The 17,733-nt window shown below is 48.4% G+C and overlaps 1 protein-coding gene across 1 annotated transcript; it reads left to right on the top strand.

Moving 5' to 3' along the window:
• The first annotated feature begins 636 nt into the window (after window positions 1–636).
• On the top strand, window positions 637–1,654 carry LOC147979118 (protein FAR1-RELATED SEQUENCE 5-like). The gene is made up of 4 exons (XM_087515047.1): window positions 637–881; window positions 927–1,080; window positions 1,206–1,482; window positions 1,596–1,654. The coding sequence occupies exons 1-4, from the start codon at window positions 637–639 to the stop codon at window positions 1,652–1,654; spliced, it is 735 nt and encodes a 244-aa protein (XP_087371173.1).
• The last annotated feature ends 16,079 nt before the right edge of the window (window positions 1,655–17,733 follow it).

Genomic DNA, 17,733 nt, shown 5'->3' with positions numbered 1-17,733 from the left:
ATGCAAAGTCATTCAAGTGGATGTTCGATACATTTCTATGGTGCATGAACAACAAGAACCCAACTTGCATTCTAACAGGTGAGTTCAAAAAAAACTCCTCAAGTTTCATCATCTTTTCAGTCTATGGGTCTCTGTTGGTTGGGTACATTTGTTTTTTTGAAAAATATGTAAAAATGCAGTTCAACCACTGTTAGCACAGAAGTCCAACTAGCAATACAAGAAAGCAAAATTATCTGTCACATGTTTAGAAAAAAATTAGGTATGAATGTGAAGTTCAAGTACATGAATCATAGAAATTCAAGGACGAAGCTGTTAGATAAAAATATGTAGCATGTTCCGAAAAACATAGTTATTTATGTGAAGTTCAATCACTGCTACCACAGAAGTTCAACAACACTGCTGTAAGAAATTTTTTGAGTGTGACACTACTAGTTTGTCCTACTACTAACTGTGAAGTTCAAGCACTGGTACCACAGAAGTTCAGCAACACTACTGTAAGAAAAAAATACATGTGACATTCTTAGATAGCCATACTACTAGATGTGAAGTTCAATTACTTGTGCAACATAAGTTCACCATCAGTACAAAAAAGAATCAAGTTTCATTTTTTTAATTCGATCAGACCAGTGCCCATCGATGGCGAAAGCTATACCACAATCATTTTCAAACACCGTCCACAAGCTATGCCGTTGGCACATATTGAAGAAGTACAGGGAATACCTCGCGTCGCTGTACAAAAAGTATAAAACATTCAAAGAGGAGTTCACAGCTATATTGAACTGGCCGCTGATGCCAACGGAGTTTGAAGATGCCTGGGCTGAACTTGTGCACAAGTACCACCTGGAGAACGACCAGATGATGATGCAGCTCTGGAGTGATAGGTAGATGTGGATTTCAACATATTACAAGAACATTTTCTGTGCTAGAATGACTTCCACACAACGAAGCGAGAGCATGAACCACGTGCTAAAGAAAGGGTTTGTCAAGGGGACCCAGAACCTACACAAGTTTGCTAGGCGGGTCAATGCTTGCACACAAACTCGGATGCAGAAGGAGAACGAGCAAACAATGACCAGCATGGTATGATGACAAGTACAAAACACCACCATCATGTTCTGTTTACCTTCAACATGTGCACTTTGAATTTTAAAAAATGAAACCCATGATTCTGCTTCGACTAATATCTTACTTTTTGACATGTGCAGACCAATCCTTTGACAAAGACAACTTACGGCTACGAGGAAGACATGTCTATCAAGTACACGAGAGCCGTGTACACCGAGATGAGGAATAGGATGAGAAATGCCACGCTATTTCACGCAAAGCGTACAGCAGAGTCCACTAAGTACCTGGTGTACTACCACAACAAGCCTGGCCATGATGATGAAGAAAGATTTTCCTGGTCAAAGCATGAATTCCAGGTTGTAGCTGACCCAGACAATGAAATATATGAGTGTGAATGCAAGCTCTGGACACACACAGGTGAGCGGGAAAACAAACTCATTAAATAGCTAGACAAGTAGTATCATATCAAAATTTATGAAACTCATTGCTGGCTCACAAACTATGTATTCTGCATTCATCGCAAAATGTAGGCCGGTTCTGGCTTCACATTATGAACATACTGGACTACCTGAAGCCTGACAAATTTTGAAACAAGTATATCCTCAAACGGTACACAAAGACTGCAAAATCACAGCCAACCTTTGATATAAGGGACTACAACACAACCGCATCGGATGGCAGCTCAAGGCTATCGAAGCAAGACATCTTGCTGCAGCTGAATTTGATGGTTAACAAGAAAGCGATGAGATGTGACCAGCAGTATGACAGAGCCTACTATGTTCTCAAGAGGCTCGTGGAAGAGCTTGATGCAATACATTCAGCAAATCAAGCGGATGCTGACGAAAGGATGGCTGAAGAGGACGCTGAAATTGAAGATGACCTTCACTATTATGCAGCTAAAACGCTCAACGCCGCCGCTGAAGCCAACCAATGCAAGCAGGGTGATGGCCAATCAATGGAGCAGCGACAGCAAGAGACGATGAAACTGCCGCTGTATTCTGAAACAAAGGGTAGGAAGAAAATTACTGTAGCAAAGAAAAGTGACAAGAGAGCGCAAATAAAGGCACCACCTGCAGGAAGAGTCATGGTGCTCGATGAGAATGGAGTGCCACTTGGACACATGAAATGTAGTGTGTGCAACCAGGTTGCGGGACACAACAACCTGACTTGTCCAACACTCTTGGAAAGAAACAATGCCGAGGAGGTCAAGCAGCCCAAATCTCAAAAACAGCAACCCAAAGTTATGGAACAAAAGAAGGGACCACACCCACAGAAAGCAAGCACCAGACTTTGTAGCATATGCAAGGAGTATGAACCACATAATGCAAGAACATGCCCGAAGCGAGCAGATGCTGAAAAGACAAGCAAAAAGCTAGAGAAGAAACAGAAAGCAAAACCCAGAGCCAACAACAAGAAAGAGGTGGAAGAGGAAGACAAAGACGAAGACAAAGACACCGTCGAAGAAGAGGAAGACGAAGAGGAAGAGAACGATGAAGAGAAACAGGAAGAGGATGATGAAGAGGAAGAGGAAGAGGACGATGAAGAGGAAGATGAAGAGGAAGAGGTACATGTCAAGAAAAAACCTATACAACCAAAGCCTAGGAGGAGCGCATGGCGGATGAACAGTTAGAATAGGTCAATTAACACAATGCAAACTTATGTCATGTCAATGTCCAGAATATTATGTCATCCCCTTTTATTGTTTAACTTTCAAAGAAGTCCTGGTAACATACACTGTGAAGTTCACGTAGTATTACTGCAGAAGTCCTGGTATGTTATGAGATGAAGTGCTGTGCTGATGATGTATTGCATGAAAGAGCAAGAAGTAATAAAATGAAAAACATACACTGTGATGTTCAAGTAATATTATTGCAGAAGCCCTGGTATGTTATGGGATGAAGTGATGTGCTGATGATGTATTGCATGAAAGTGCAAGCAAGAACAAACATGAAAAACATATACTGTGAAGTTCAAGTAAGCTTACTGCAGAAGTCCTGGTATATTATGGCAGGAGGTGCTCGTGTTGTATTCCATAAAAGTGCAACCAGCAAATAATCATATAGTATTGAAGTTCAGGTTAGCTTATAGAAGAAGTTCTGGTATATAAAATCGATGTAGGAAAAAATATGCTTAAAAAGTAAAGTTTCACCACATAAACTAAGGTTAGCAAGCCTAAGACAACGCGTTCAAATGTGAAGTTCTGCTTGGATACATGCAGAAGTTCATGTACAATGCTGACAAAAGATAAAGAAACGTCAACAATATTTCTGCACAGATTTACATATGAAATACGTTCACACTTGAAAAAAACACAAAAAAACAAATATAGATTCTACGCAAAAGCATACATATTGGTTGGGTTGAACATTACCAATACATTACACAACACAAAATATCCTCTCCATCTGAAACCAGCAGCCCAGCCACATCTCAAAGTAGAAGTTCAAGTCTACGATCATATGTTGGGAGCCCGAAAATAAACAACACAAAAAAATCAAGCAGTTAAACCAAAACCGAGGCAGAAGTTCAGGTACATCTGTTGGGGCAAAAACATTCAACACATGGATACTGAAAAACGATGCAGTACATTGAAATTCACAAAGCCAAATCATTCTTCACACCAAATGCATTTGTCCACAATATCATAAGTAATAGTGCTGCACCTATAGATACACAAATCACTAAAAACATTCTTACAACTAAATCTTTACGGAATTGTTCCAATCATTATCAAACCTAAAAATCTGTACGAAATCAAATCTACAGATGAAACTAATGCTTCGAATTCATGGGCCAAAGGACTGGATCTCTTTAGGGAGCTCTGAACGCACGACTTCATTCTTCTCGCTAAAAATCAGAGTGTGCATGAACTTAGCCTTCTAGTCATCTGCAGCAGCCTACAAACAAAAGAAAGGTGAAAACGATGGTTTAGTAACGGATATCTAAAACCACATCAGGAGCGTCTCAGCAAAAACACACAAGAATAATCAAAGGATGATGAGACAAGAACAAAGACAGAACATACTTCCACATCACCAAAATCTTCAACAATTTCATCGCCATCATACGAAGAGCTGAACTTCATGGCAAAGAAACCACAATCATTACTCTTCTGCTTCGGAACATCGATGAAAGTCGGCCGCTTTGCAATAGTCACCCGGTTAGGCTGCTTGCTCGCCTTGTATGCAGCCTTGCCGTACACCTCCTCGAGCAACCCAACAAATCTCTTCATCTGCCGGAAATAACAAAATTAGATGAAGTCAAAAACATGTTAACCAAAATAGTTAAGTTCAGGTACATAAAAAAGTGACACTTGCATAAGATCCACTTAAACAAAATAGCAGAAGTTCAACTTCTAAATGACAGTCAGTTCAAGCCGTATTACCAAAACAGAGACAACAATATATTTTGTCAACACAAGGCATAATAAAATTCGTGTCAAACAAGAGAATGTGAAAGGAGGTTTAGGCTAAGAAACACTCACGATATTTTGGCAGTCCCCGTGGAAACTCGATCGCGACGTTTGCATATTATCGTAAGAAAGTGAATCAAGGATGTCAATGCTCCCACGATATCTATTCAACACATACACACTGTAGTGCGCCATTGTGCCAATTGGCTTGAATAGAATCAAGAAAACCTGCCAAGAATGAAAGGACCGGTGAACACAAACTATAAAAGCATATGTACTGAAGAACCGGCATGAACAAAAACTTCTTGACAAACTCAGCAAAAGGATGCACATGAAATTAAAAAAAGCAAGAGTTATGAAAACCTAACCAGCTTTGCGTTAAGAAGGTCTTCTTCCTTGCGAACAAACATTGGGAGGAGACCAACAGATTTTTTTGCATCAAACTTTGGAACTGTTGCTCCAAAGAAATCATACTCCAGGCAGTACTGTGCATTCACAAAAACACAATTAAAACACCTCCCAAATGCTACTACAACAAAACTAAGGCAAAAAGAAGGAGATAGGGGTGCAAAGAACTAAAACCTGTATGAAGTAGGGACTAAGTACAACCCTGTCAGCACTAGTGAATATCTTAGAGGTCTCCGGCTTATCCTTCGACAAATTTATGAGATAATCCATTATGTCTCCTTCCATCTGCTGCCCTTCATCAAAAAGCGTATAAAGGACACGTCCTATGAGGTCAATCACATTCGCAGGGATGGTAAACATGCAGTAGCTTGTCCTGCAGAATACAAAAGGATGGTAAAAAAATATTAGAAGTTCAGATACAATAACAAACAGAAGTTCAGACACTATAACTCAAAAGGCAAGAGGAGACATAAAACAGAAGTTCAGATACTACAACTACGGCAGTTCAGACAATACAACAACAGAAGTTCAGACACTACAACTCCAAGGCAAGGGAGCGACAGATGAGGGTAAATCACTCAGAATACTTCTCCAGACCGTCTTTACTCAACACATACTGTTTCAACTTCCGGTCCTTGGATAGATGAGGGTAACTATATTTTTTCAGGGGAGCGACAGGAGAACGCCACTTCAAAGGCAATCTTGATGCTCTCTTGGAGGAAGTTATGCTCCCAGACTCAACTGCCGGTTTCCTCTTGGTGATCACAACATTCTTCCCACCTCTACCAGCAACAGTACCAGCAGCACATTTAGCATTCTTCGGGTAAGCAATCTTCTCAAAATCATCATCAGACGAAATCACTTCTGCTTCGGCTGCTTCGACTGCATCACCCTTCCTGTAGCAAGGGGTTTTTGGAGTACCATGAATACCACCTGATGAAGCTATGAACCTAGGGTAGGGTCATGGACCTGCCCTAACTGCCCTACCCAAGGACATCTCTAGAAGAAATCGCCTTTCAATCAACTTGAAGGTGTCCCACTCGACAAACTCGAAGACACTCGACCAAGAAGCAATCACTCGACCATGACCCAACCACTCGACGGCCAGGAGACCTAAAGGCGCCCCGCACGCTAACGGTCGGTCATTAAGTAGCTTTTATGGTCATCATAGCACTTTATTACTAGCGTTACCAGAAATGCCCTGCCTTAATGTACATTGAACCCTTCATAACGTGGGCTGGCCGGGGTCCTGGCGCACTCTATATAAGCCACCCCCTCCTCCGAGACAAAGGTTCGCACCTCTGTAACTCATACACACATAATCCAGTCGACCGCCTCCGGGCTCCAAGACGTAGGGCTTTTACTTCCTCCGAGAAGGGCCTGAACTCGTAAACCCTGCGTCCTTACAACATCTCCATAGCTAAGACCTCGCCTCTCCATACTTACCCCCTACATTACTGTCAGACTTAGAACCACGACAGTTGGCGCCCATCATGGGGCCGGTGTTTTAGCGTTTTGTTGGAGGAGTTGCGATCTTTTCCGACCTGAATCATCATGGTTTCTGACAGAGTTTTGGTGGAGGGCCGCCAGATCTGTCTCGGTGCGCTCACGTTCATCGCCGACGACTCCGCCTGGCTTCAGGAGGCTCCGCTCGACGTGGACGCACTCCCTGTCCGCGGGGCAATGCACTTTCGCGCGTGCGTCCGCGGCGTTCTCCTGCGGCAACCGTCGACCCCCTACCGGTCGGCTCCTGTGCTGTCCTCCCTCCCCGTTTCCCGTCGGCGCAAGCGCTCCGGTCGGTCGAGACTTCAGCGGTGGGTAAGACACGCGGTGGCCCGTCAGTCGGCCATCCCTCAAGTCGTGGCGATCGAGCCCGACGAATCCCTCTACGGCCTGTTCGACTGGCTCCGAAGAGACCGCATCCGAGTGCGACAGCAGCGATCTGGCGGCGGAGGTTCTGATGGTCGATGGACCGCCCAGTCCCCCCGGTTTCGCCCGCACCGACGGAGGCGCGGGAGGAGGCGACCCGTCGCGTCCCCATGAGGAGTGTCTTCCCGAGCCTCTCCCGTCGCTGCAGAGAGAAGAACTTCGCCGCCGGAACATTGATGCGCTTCACACTCCTATCGTTGGAGAAACCCCCGAGGCTCGTGCCTTGGAGGACGCGCGCGTGGCAAACTTGGCCGAGCGCACTCGACTGGAGAACCTCTAGTGAGCACTCGACGAGCGGGCATGACAACGGGTTCCCGAATCCAGTCGATGTCAGCTCTTCCCGCCCCCGCAGGTATATCGGACTCTGATTCAGAATTTAGTAGCTGCGACCTGTATAGCGGAGTCGATTCAGCCTTCCTAGTCGGAGGCTGGCAGAGGCTTGCTGCAGATCAGAGCATTCCTCCGGGCAGCAGGAGATCAGAATTCCGCTGTTTCTCAGTCGCGGAACAGAATTCACACCAGATCCGTTGCTGCGGACACGGTCCAGTCGGCTCACAGCCCGAGATCGCCCCCGAGGCGTGAGGGACGTGCAGACCGGCGTGACCAGTATGGGAACCATGAGCATTATGATCACTGAGTCGATCATGACGGTCGACGTCGAGTGCTCACGCCTCCCCCGAGGAGCGGGTCGTATGTGCCTCGCCAGCAGGATGACAGGCGCCCTCATAGTGGTGGGCGAAGGATTCCAGTCGACCCCAGACGGCCAGGCTTTGACGCGAGATCCATCCTCGTCCAAGGTCTGGTCGAAAGGAACAGGGCTCACCGAGAAGGCCACGACAGAGATGCGCCTGCCAGCAGCAGAGTACATGTTTCGGGGCCTTAGTGCTTTAGTAGAGCCATCAGGGCTGCTGTGATTCCTCCCAATTTCAGGTTGGCGACTGGAGTCAGTAAGTTCACTGGCGAGTCCAAGCCTAATACTTGGCTTGAGGACTACCAAGTGGCCGTCCAGATTGGCGGCGGCAATGATGAAGTGGCCATGAAGCACCTGCCTCTCATGTTGGAGGGCTCGGCCAGAGCATGGCTAAACCAGTTAGCACCTAGCAGCATTTACACTTGGGAAGATCTCTCCGGAGTGTTTGTCACCACATTCGAAGGCACATGCAAGCGACCGGCAGGACTGACGGAACTGCGGTCCTGTGTGCAAAATCTGAATGAAACTTTGAGGGATTACATCCAGAGATGGATCATGTTACATCACTCGGTGGAGAACGTGCCTGACCACCAAGCAGTTTGTGCCTTCAAGGAAGGCGTCAAATACAGAGAACTGAATTTGAAATTCGGCCGAACCGGAGATATGTCCCTGAATCGGATGATGGAGATTGCCACCAAGTACGCTAACGGCGAAGATGAGGATCGACTCAGGAGTGGCAAGCTCAAGTCAGTCGCCCAAGAAACCGGAGGTAATTCCAGTCGGAAACAGAAGCGGAAAGCCGAACCAGCGGCTCCCGGGGAAGCCTTAGCTTTGGCCCAAGGAAAGTCTAAAGGGAAACCTAAAGGACCTTGGAACCCCAAAAAGGTTCAAGACCAGGAGGGAAATGATGTGTTGGACTTACCGTGTCTCGTCCACACGAAGAAAGATGAAGAGGGTAATTTTATTTACCCGAAACATACCACTCGGCAGTGTCGACTCTTGATCCAGCAGTTCCAGGGCAAGCAGCCCAAGGGAAAGGAAAAGGAGTCAGATAAGGTCGAGGACAAAGAGGACAGTGATGACGGATACCCTCAAGTCAATTCCACCCTGATGATTTTTGCTGATGTTGAGAGCAAAAGTCGACTGAAAGTTATTAACCGAGAGGTGAATATGGTCGCTCCAGCGACACCTAGTTACCTGAATTGGTCTCAGACTGCCATAACATTCGACCAGTCCGACCACCCAACACACATCACCACCCCTGGGAGGCAAGCTTTGGTGGTCGACCCAGTTGTTGAAGGCACTCGACTGACCAAAGTCCTGATGGATGGTGGCAGTGGTTTGAACATATTATACGCTGAGACGTTGAAGGGGATGGGCATTCCGATCTCCAGACTCAGTGCCAGCAACATGAGCTTCCATGGAGTCATTCCTGGGAAGAAGGCTGAATCACTCGGCCAGATTGCTCTTGATGTGGTTTTCGGTGATTCCAAGAATTACCGCAAAGAAAAATTGACATTTGAAGTCGTAGACTTCCAGAGTGCCTATCACGCTATTTTGGGCAGGCCGGCTTATGCACGCTTCATGGCCCGACCATGTTACGTGTATCTCAAATTGAAGATGCCTGGTCCCAAAGGTGTGATCACCATTACAGGCAATCGGAAGAAAGCAGAAGAATGTTTTCAGAAGGGTTCGAAGATCGCCGACGCACAGATGGAAGTGGTGGAGTTACAGGAATTTCAAAAGACTGCAGACTCGAGTGATCTGTTGCGAGCCAAGAAGCCCGCTACAGAGTCAGCTTTCCAGTCGACTGGCGACACGAAGACAGCTCACATCCACCCGACCGACCCCAGCGCCGCCCCGACTCATATCTCAACAACACTCGACTCCAAATAGGAAGAAGCGCTCATCCAGTTCCTCCGTGGGAACTAGGACATCTTCGCATGGAAGCCTTCTAACATGCCAGGTGTTCCCAGGGAGCTGGCTGAGCATCGCCTGAGAGTCGACTCAAAAGTAAAACCTGTCAAGGAACATCTTCGATGGACCGCCATCCAAAAGAGAAAATCTATTGGCGAAGAGGTGGCTCGGCTCTTAGCAGCGGAGTTCATCCGAGAAATCTACCACTCCAAGTGGCTCGCCAATGTTGTCATGGTCCCCAAGAAGGACAGGTCACTTCGCATGTGCATTGACTTTAAACATATCAATCAGGCCTGCCCGAAAGATCATTTCCCTCTCCCCCGCATCGACCAGATAGTCGACTCGACTGCGGGATGTGAGCGACTGTCTTTCTTAGACGCCTATTCCGGGTACCATCAGATCCGTCTGTATGGACCTGACGAGATCAAGACAGCTTTCATCACTCCATTCGGGTGCTTCTGTTATGTTACCATGCCGTTCGGCCTCAAGAATGCCGGAGCCATATTCATGAGGATGATTCAGAAGTGTTTACTCACTCAAATGAGTCGGAACATGGAAGCATACATGGATGATATTGTGGTCAAGTCACGGAAGGGTTCCGACCTGCTGACTGACCTTGCTGAAACCTTTGACAACCTCAGGAGGTATGATATCAAGCTTAATCCATCAAAGTGTACATTCGGAGTCCCTGCCGGAAAGTTACTTGGTTTTCTCGTTTCCGAACGGGGAATCGACGCCAATCCAGAAAAAGTTGGCACTATACTCCGAATGAAAGGCCTTGTGCGAGTGCACGATGTCCAGAAGCTTACTGGTTGTTTGGCCGCCCTAAGTCGATTCATATCTCGTCTTGGTGAAAAGGCATTACCTCTTTACCGATTGATGAAGAAGTTCGACAAGTTCGAGTGGACTCCCGAAGCTGATGCAGCGTTTGTAGAGCTCAAAGCTCTGCTCTCCACCCAGCCGGTGCTTGCTGCCCCAATCAGCAAAGAGCCTTTGCTGCTTTACATTGCAGCCATAGGACAAGTCGTCATTACGGTACTTACGGTCGAGCGGGAAGAAGAAGGGAAAACCTTCAAAGTTCAGCGCCCAGTATATTATATTTCTGAAGTCCTGACACCATCGAAGCAAAGATATCCTCACTATCAGAAGCTTGTATATGGGATTTATATGACCACCAAGAAAGTTGCTCACTACTTCTCTGATCATTCCATTACAGTCGTCAGTGACGCTCCATTATCAGAGATCCTGCATAACAGGGATGCAACTGGTCGAGTGGCAAAATGGGTAATTGAACTCCTTCCCCTTGATATCAAGTTTGAGGCAAAGAAAGCTATCAAGTCCCAAGCAATCGCAGATTTTGTCGCCGAGTGGATTGAACAGCAGCTACCGACTCAGATTCACTCGGAGCATTGGACTATGTTCTTCGACGGCTCCAAGATGCTGAGTGGTTCCGATGCCGGAGTGGTGTTGGTCTCCCCCAGAGGAGATAAACTCAGATATGTTCTTCAAATCCATTTTGATTCCTCCAATAACGAGGCAGAATATGAAGCACTTTTATATGGGTTGCGCATGGCCATCTCACTCGGCGTCCGTCGCCTCATGGTCTATGGCGACTCAGATTTGGTGGTTAATCAGGTGATGAAGGACTGGGATGTCAGAAGTCCAGCCATGACTGGTTATTGCAATGTAGTGAGGAAGCTGGAGAAGAAATTCGAGGGGTTAGAGCTTCATCACATACCCCAACTGAAAAATCAAGCAGCAGATGATTTGGCAAAAATAGGTTCCAAAAGAGAAGCCATTCCCAGCAATGTGTTTTTGGAGCACATCCACACACCATCAGTCCAGGAGGATCCCTTCACGGAAGAGGCCCCGCAGCCAAAGAGCGCCACGGATCCGACTGAAGTTGAAGTTCCAGCTGTGGTCGATCTAATAATGGAAGTGCTGGTTACCACTCCCGTCTGGACAGAACCGTACATAGCGTACATCCTAAGGAAAGAACTCCCAGAATACGAGGAAGAGGCTCGACAGATCGTCCGTCGATCCTAGGCCTTTACAGTCATAAAGGGACAGTTATATAGGGAAAGCACGACTGGGGTCAGCCAGAAGTGTATCACACCAGAAGAAGGTCAGATGATCCTTAACGATATCCACTCGGGGACCTGTGGTCATCATGCGTCCTCTCAGACCATTGTGGCTAAAGCATACCGAGCGGGGTTCTACTGGCCAAGGGCCAATGAGATGGCTAAAGAGATAGTCGACAAATGTGAAGGGTGTCAGTATTACTCCAATATGCCGCACAAGCCCACGTCAGCCTTGAAAACCATTCCACTCGTCTGGCCCTTCGCTGTTTGGGGCCTGGACATGGTTGGGCCACTGAGAACAGGCAGGAGCGGCTTCACTCATGTGCTGGTAGCAGTCGACAAGTTCACCAAATGGATTGAAGCCAAGCCTATCAGGAATCTCGATGCTTGCACCGCTATCAGTTTCATCAGAGAGTTGATATTCAGATATGGAGTTCCGCATAGTATCATCACGGACAATGGGTCAAACTTCGATTCCGACGAGTTCAGGGCCTTTTGCGCCTCTCAGGGCACTGGGTCGACTATGCTTCGGTCGCTCACCCCAGTCGAATGGACAAGAAGAAAGGGAAAATGGCCTAATTCTCAAAGGACTGAAACCCCGATTGATGCGCGATCTCAAGCACGCAGCAGGTGCATGGGTCGATGAGCTCCCAACAGTCCTTTGGGGATTGAGGACAACCCCGAATCGATCGACTGGAAGAACCCCATTCTTTCTGGTCTACGGAGCCGAGGCTGTCTTACCGAGTGACCTGCTTCACAACGCTCCCAGAGTCGAGCTCTACTCAGAAGATGAAGCAGAACAAGCCCGGCAGGACGCAGTTGACCTCCTAGAAGAAGAAAGATAAATAGCCCTGATCCAATCAACCATCTATCAGCAAGACTTACGTCGATTCCATGCCGAAACGTGAAGAGCCGAGCCTTCCAAGAAGGAGACTTAGTCCTTCGAGTGGATCAGCAGAAACCACACAAGCTTGCTCCTACTTGGGAAGGCCCATTCATAGTCACCAGAGTCCTCCACAATGGAGCATACCGCCTCTACAATGTCGATCGTCAGATTGATGAGCCACGAGCCTGGAACGCGGAGCTACTCCTCCCCTTTTATACTTGAATTCTCACTCGGATGAGATGTAATAAGAAAAACTCCTGTAGTTTATTTATCAAAGACAAGAGCGTTATAATTTTCCCAGTGATTATTATTGTTTTTGTTTGCGTAAGAAATCCCCCAGCGGGTGGCTTAGCTGCAAATCCGTTTCGCCTAAGTTTGAAAAATCCTACCGAGTGGAGAGCAACCCTCCCACTCGGGGGCTTAGCTGCAGTCCAGTACTCGCCTAAGTTCTCTCACTCAGAGACTTAGCTGCAGCCAGGCACTTGCCTAAGTTTGAAAAATCCTACCGAGTGGAGAGCAACCCTCCCACTCGGGGGCTTAGCTGTGGTCCAGTACTCGCCTAAGTTCTCCCACTCAGAGACTTAGCTGCAGTCAGGCACTCGCCTAAGTTTGAAAAATCCTACCGAGTGGAGAGCAACCCTCCCACTCGGGGGCTTAGCTGTGGTCCAGTACTCGCCTAAGTTCTCCCACTCAGAGACTTAGCTGCAGTCAGGCACTCGACTAAGTTTGAAAAATCCTACCGAGTGGAGAGCAACCCTCCCACTCGGGGGCTTAGCTGCAGTCCAGTACTCGCCTAAGTTCTCCCACTCAGAGACTTAGCTGCAGTCAGGCACTCGCCTAAGTTTGAAAAATCCTACCGAGTTGAGAGCAACCCTCCCACTCGGGGCTTAGCTGTAGTCCAGTACTCGCCTAAGTTCTCCCACTCAGAGACTTAGCTGCAGTCAGGCACTTGCCTAAGTTTGAAAAATCCTTCCGAGTGGAGAGCAACCCTCCCACTCGGGGGCTTAGCTGCAGTCCAGTACTCGCCTAAGTTCTCCCACCTAGAGACTTAGCTGCAGTCAGGCACTCGCCTAAGTTTGAAAAAATCCTACCGAGTGGAGAGCAACCCTCCCACTCGAGGGCTTAGCTGCAGTCCAGTACTCGCCTAAGTTCTCCCACTCAGAGAGTTAGCTGCAGTCAGGCACTCGCCTAAGTTTGAAAAATCCTACCGAGTGGAGAGCAACCCTCCCACTCGGGGGCTTAGCTGCAGTCCAGTACTCGCCTAAGTTCTCCCACTCAGAGACTTAGCTGCAGTCAGGCACTCGCCTAAGTTTGAAAAATCCTACCGAGTGGAGAGCAACCCTCCCACTCGGGGGCTTAGCTACAGTCCAGTACTCGCCTAAGTTCTCCCACCTAGAGACTTAGTTGCAGTCAGGCACTCGCCTAAGTTTGAAAAAATCCTACCGAGTGGAGGGCAACCCTCCCACTCGAGGGCTTAGCTGCAGTCCAGTACTCGCCTAAGTTCTCCCATTCAGAGACTTAGCTGCAGTCAGTCACTCGCCTAAGTTTGAAAAATCCTACCGAGTGGAGAGCAACCCTTCCACTCGGGGGCTTAGCTGCAGTCCAGTACTCGCCTAAGTTCTCCCACTCAGAGACTTAGCTGCAGTCAGGCACTCGCCTAAGTTTGAAAAATCCTACCGAGTGGAGAGCAACCCTCCCACTCGGGGGCTTAGCTGAAGTCCAGTACTCGCCTAAGTTCTCCCACCTAGAGACTTAGCTGCAGTCAGGCACTCGCCTAAGTTTGAAAAAACCCTACCGAGTGGAGAGCAATCCTCCCACTCGGGGGCTTAGCTGCAGTCCAGTACTCGCCTAAGTTCTCCCAAACACATCTCAATCCTCAAGGACGACGAGGGGCAGGTCGACTGCCACCTTCTCCTGGAGAGCTTCGCCACAAATACAATGCGCGATTCATCCCGCTCTACAGTAACGAAGTATGGGTCGACTGCCCCCCTTCTCCTGGAGAGCTTCGCCACAAATACAATGTGCGCTCCGTCCCATTCTGCAGTAACAGGGTGTGGGTCGACCGCCGCCCGCCCCTGGGGAGCTTCGCCACAAATACAAGGCATGGGTCGACTACTTCCCCCTCCTTTGGAGTTGTGCTGCGAATATAGAAAGTTGTCTCGAATAAAGATTGGGTTCACTCAGCAGGAAATTCATAAAGATATTCAACGGTAAACCAAGTTCAGATAAAATCCTAAAGGTTCTGGATCACGGATCGAGGTACTCGGGCATGCGGCCCGAAAAAGTATAACGGTTACGAAAACCACTCGGCATTCCGAGGCAATTTTAAGGTGGGACATAAGAGTTTGTTCACTCCGCGGGAGGAGGGCTGGCAGGCTCGACGAACTCATCCAGGTCGACGCCGTCGGCTATCCGAGTGGCTGCAGCAATGAAAGTCTCCATAAAGGTTCGAAAGTCATGCTTCTGGGTGTTGGCGACCTTGATTGCTGCCAGCTTGTCTTGTCGCACCTCCTTGCAGTGGACGCGAACCAAGGACAGAGCCACATCAGCGCCACACCGAGCAGAAGACTTCTTCCACTCCTGCACTCGGTCAGGGATTCCGTTAAGTCGAGTCATCAGAGACTCGAGATCGTTTTGGAGCGTAGGCTCTGGCCAAAGTGCCAGGCCGATCCGTGACATGGCGACCTTCAGTCGAGCCAAGTAGTCCACGGCACCGTTAATGCGAGATTCCAGTCAGAGCAAATTCATGGCAGCTTCATCTTTCACGGGAGAGTTGATTGGATCCAAACCTGGTTTGATCCGCCCAGTCTCCTCCTCAAAGTTCTGGCAAAACTCTGCATTCATGATCCAAGGATAAGTCAATTTTCATACACTAATTCGACACAAAAAAATCAGTCGGAACTAAATGTGCACCTTCAAGCTTGATATACAATTTCTTGGCAAGGCTCCTCAGGTAGCTCTCCAGATCGTCCCTCCTACGAGCGACGCCTTCCATCTTTTCGGTCAGGTTGAGGTTCTCCTTCTTCCAACATGTGCACTCCCTGTTGGCTTCATTCAGAGCAGTCTTCAGCCTGGTATTCTCTTCTTCCAACTGGCCGACTGAAGCCAGCTTCTGTTCGGCCAGAGCGGTCCTGTCGTCAGCCTCCTTCTAGGCAGCAGAAAAATCCTGATCCTTTTTCACCAAAGCCTCTCTCAGTTTTTCTGCAAAGAAATGATGATTGATTCAAAAATAGCAGAAGCGTGCTCGGGCCTAAAACTGACCAGTCGACAGACTTGTCTTACCGGCGGCGCCGTCTCTGACCGTCTGCAGTTGTGTCCTGGCCAGCTCCAAGTCAAGTTTTAGTTGAATCTGCTGACTTTCCAAATCAGCGAAGCGAGCTCCAAGATCACAAGATTTCTGAAATCAAAGGGGAGAAATTGTTCCACAGCAAAAAACGACAAATACTAAGACTATAGTCAACTGCCCGCAGTCCACCATAGTCTCGGGGACTACACCCAGTGGGTGCACTTTGCGTGACCCCATCGGTTCTGATTCCACTCGACCGGATCGAGCGGAGTCGAGTTCAAAAAAAAAGAGAGACAAAGTAGAACTCAGACCACAATCGACTGCCCGCAGTCGACCGCGGTCTCGGGGACTACACCCGGTGGGTGCACTTTGCGTGCCCCCACCAGTTCTGATCCCACTCGACCGGATCGAGCGGAAGAAACAAACTACCAATTCAGTTTTACTCGACAAAATACAAAGACTACGGTCGACTGCCAGCAGTCCGCCATAGCCTCGGGGACTACACCCAGTGGGTGCACTCAGCGTGCCCCCATTAGTCCAAAAAATTCAATCGACACACCCAGTGGGTGTACAGATGAAAAGATTTTCGGAAAGAATCTTCAGATAGCATATCCTAACAGAACAAGCGGCGACCAACTAACCTGAACATTGCTCTGGAGAGCCGAGCTGGCATCATAGGCGGCTTGGCTGGCGTCCCGCATCGTCTTCATCTTCTCCATCATAATGCCCACCTGGCGTATGGCTTCCCTAGCAGCATTCACCTCATCCTCCGGGACATGATGGGTTGCAAAAAGTGAAGGCGGGTCGACAGGGGCCTGAGCGGTCGAAGAAGAAGGCAAGACACTCGACAAGGGCTCCGCGAAGGTAACAGAACCTCGATTGAAGTCACTAGTGTCCTGAACGACTGGTTCCGCCCTCGGCGTCGACTGTAGCGCCTCACTTACAGTAGCTCGCCTACTCTTCGTCGTCAAAGACCTCTCGGGCTCTTCATCGTCGTTAGGGAGGTCAATAATGTTGGGAGCTGTACAAAGTTCAAATTGCCAAAATCACGTCACCCAGTGGTGCACGATGCAGTTGAATCGACCAAAGAAAGATAGTATGGCAGAAATCATACCCAGATTAGAAGTGACCGCATCCTCCATCACCTCATCATCATCCCAGTAAGTTGAGGTCCTGGAAGTGGCAGCACTAACAATTCCAAAGTCCGTCCAGTTAAAACAAGAAAAACAAACAACGCGGGGCGTCGAGTGAATACAAGGAGAGACACTCATGCGGAGGCGACAGGGATATCGATCTTGATCTTTGGTAGTGCCTTCTGAGTCTTCGGTTCTGCAACTTTGGGATGCTTTGGCGCCTTCTCAGTCGTAGTTGGTGAAGAGATCCGAGGACGCTTCAAAGACTGACCAGCCTGAGCAGTCGCCTTGTCGCGGGCACTCGCTGATCCTGGTCAAGCTTGGATCATCTCTCTATGCGAGGAGGCGGCTCGACTTCTTCCTCATCACTCGAGTCGTCGCTTCCTCCATCCCCTTCACCATCGAAAGTCCACTCGCCACTTTCGCCACCACTCGCCTCGCCTTCCAGAGCTTGCTCCTGCTCCCCGTTGGGCATCGAATACATTTCAATAATGGCCTGAAAGAAAGAAGGGAGAACAAAGTCAGTCGACGCAATACAGACAGCTGCACGAGTGAATTCAGATTACAAGCAAAAACTCAGAATGAAACCTGCTCTGGTGCACGCGACTGGTCGAATGGGGGAACTCTCCTGGCTCCTCTCGGGTTGTCCTTGTTCCCGGTAATGCTCGATAGCCACTTCTCCAGCGTGTCGTCATCGACCTCCTCCGGGTGGATCCGAGTGGAGTCTTCTAGACCTGAATACATCCACATTGGGTGGTCTCGGGCTTGGAGAGGCTGGATGCGCCGCCGAAGGAAGACCTGCAAGAGATCCATAACAGTGACCCCGTCACGAATGAGCTGGACCACTCGATTGACCAACACCTTCACGTGCGCCTTCTCCTCCGGGAGCACCTTCAAAGGGGAAGGTTTTTCCACTCGGTCCGTG

This window comes from Triticum urartu, chromosome 3A, assembly GCF_056163025.1.
Source record: "Triticum urartu cultivar PI428250 chromosome 3A, HENAU_Tu73, whole genome shotgun sequence".
Taxonomy (NCBI): Eukaryota; Viridiplantae; Streptophyta; class Magnoliopsida; order Poales; family Poaceae; genus Triticum; species Triticum urartu.
Note: the sequence above shows the minus strand (reverse complement) of the source record. Positions and strands in the feature narration are given on the sequence as shown.

Bases quoted from the DNA above. Each gene is read 5' to 3' on its own strand.
- LOC147979118 (XM_087515047.1), top strand. From the start codon at position 637: ATGGCGAAAGCTATACCACAATCATTTTCAAACACCGTCCACAAGCTA. The intron at 882-926 runs GTAGATGTGGAT...TTTCTGTGCTAG, and splicing joins ATGCAGCTCTGGAGTGATAG to AATGACTTCCACACAACGAA. The intron at 1,483-1,595 runs GTGAGCGGGAAA...CGCAAAATGTAG, and splicing joins CAAGCTCTGGACACACACAG to GCCGGTTCTGGCTTCACATT.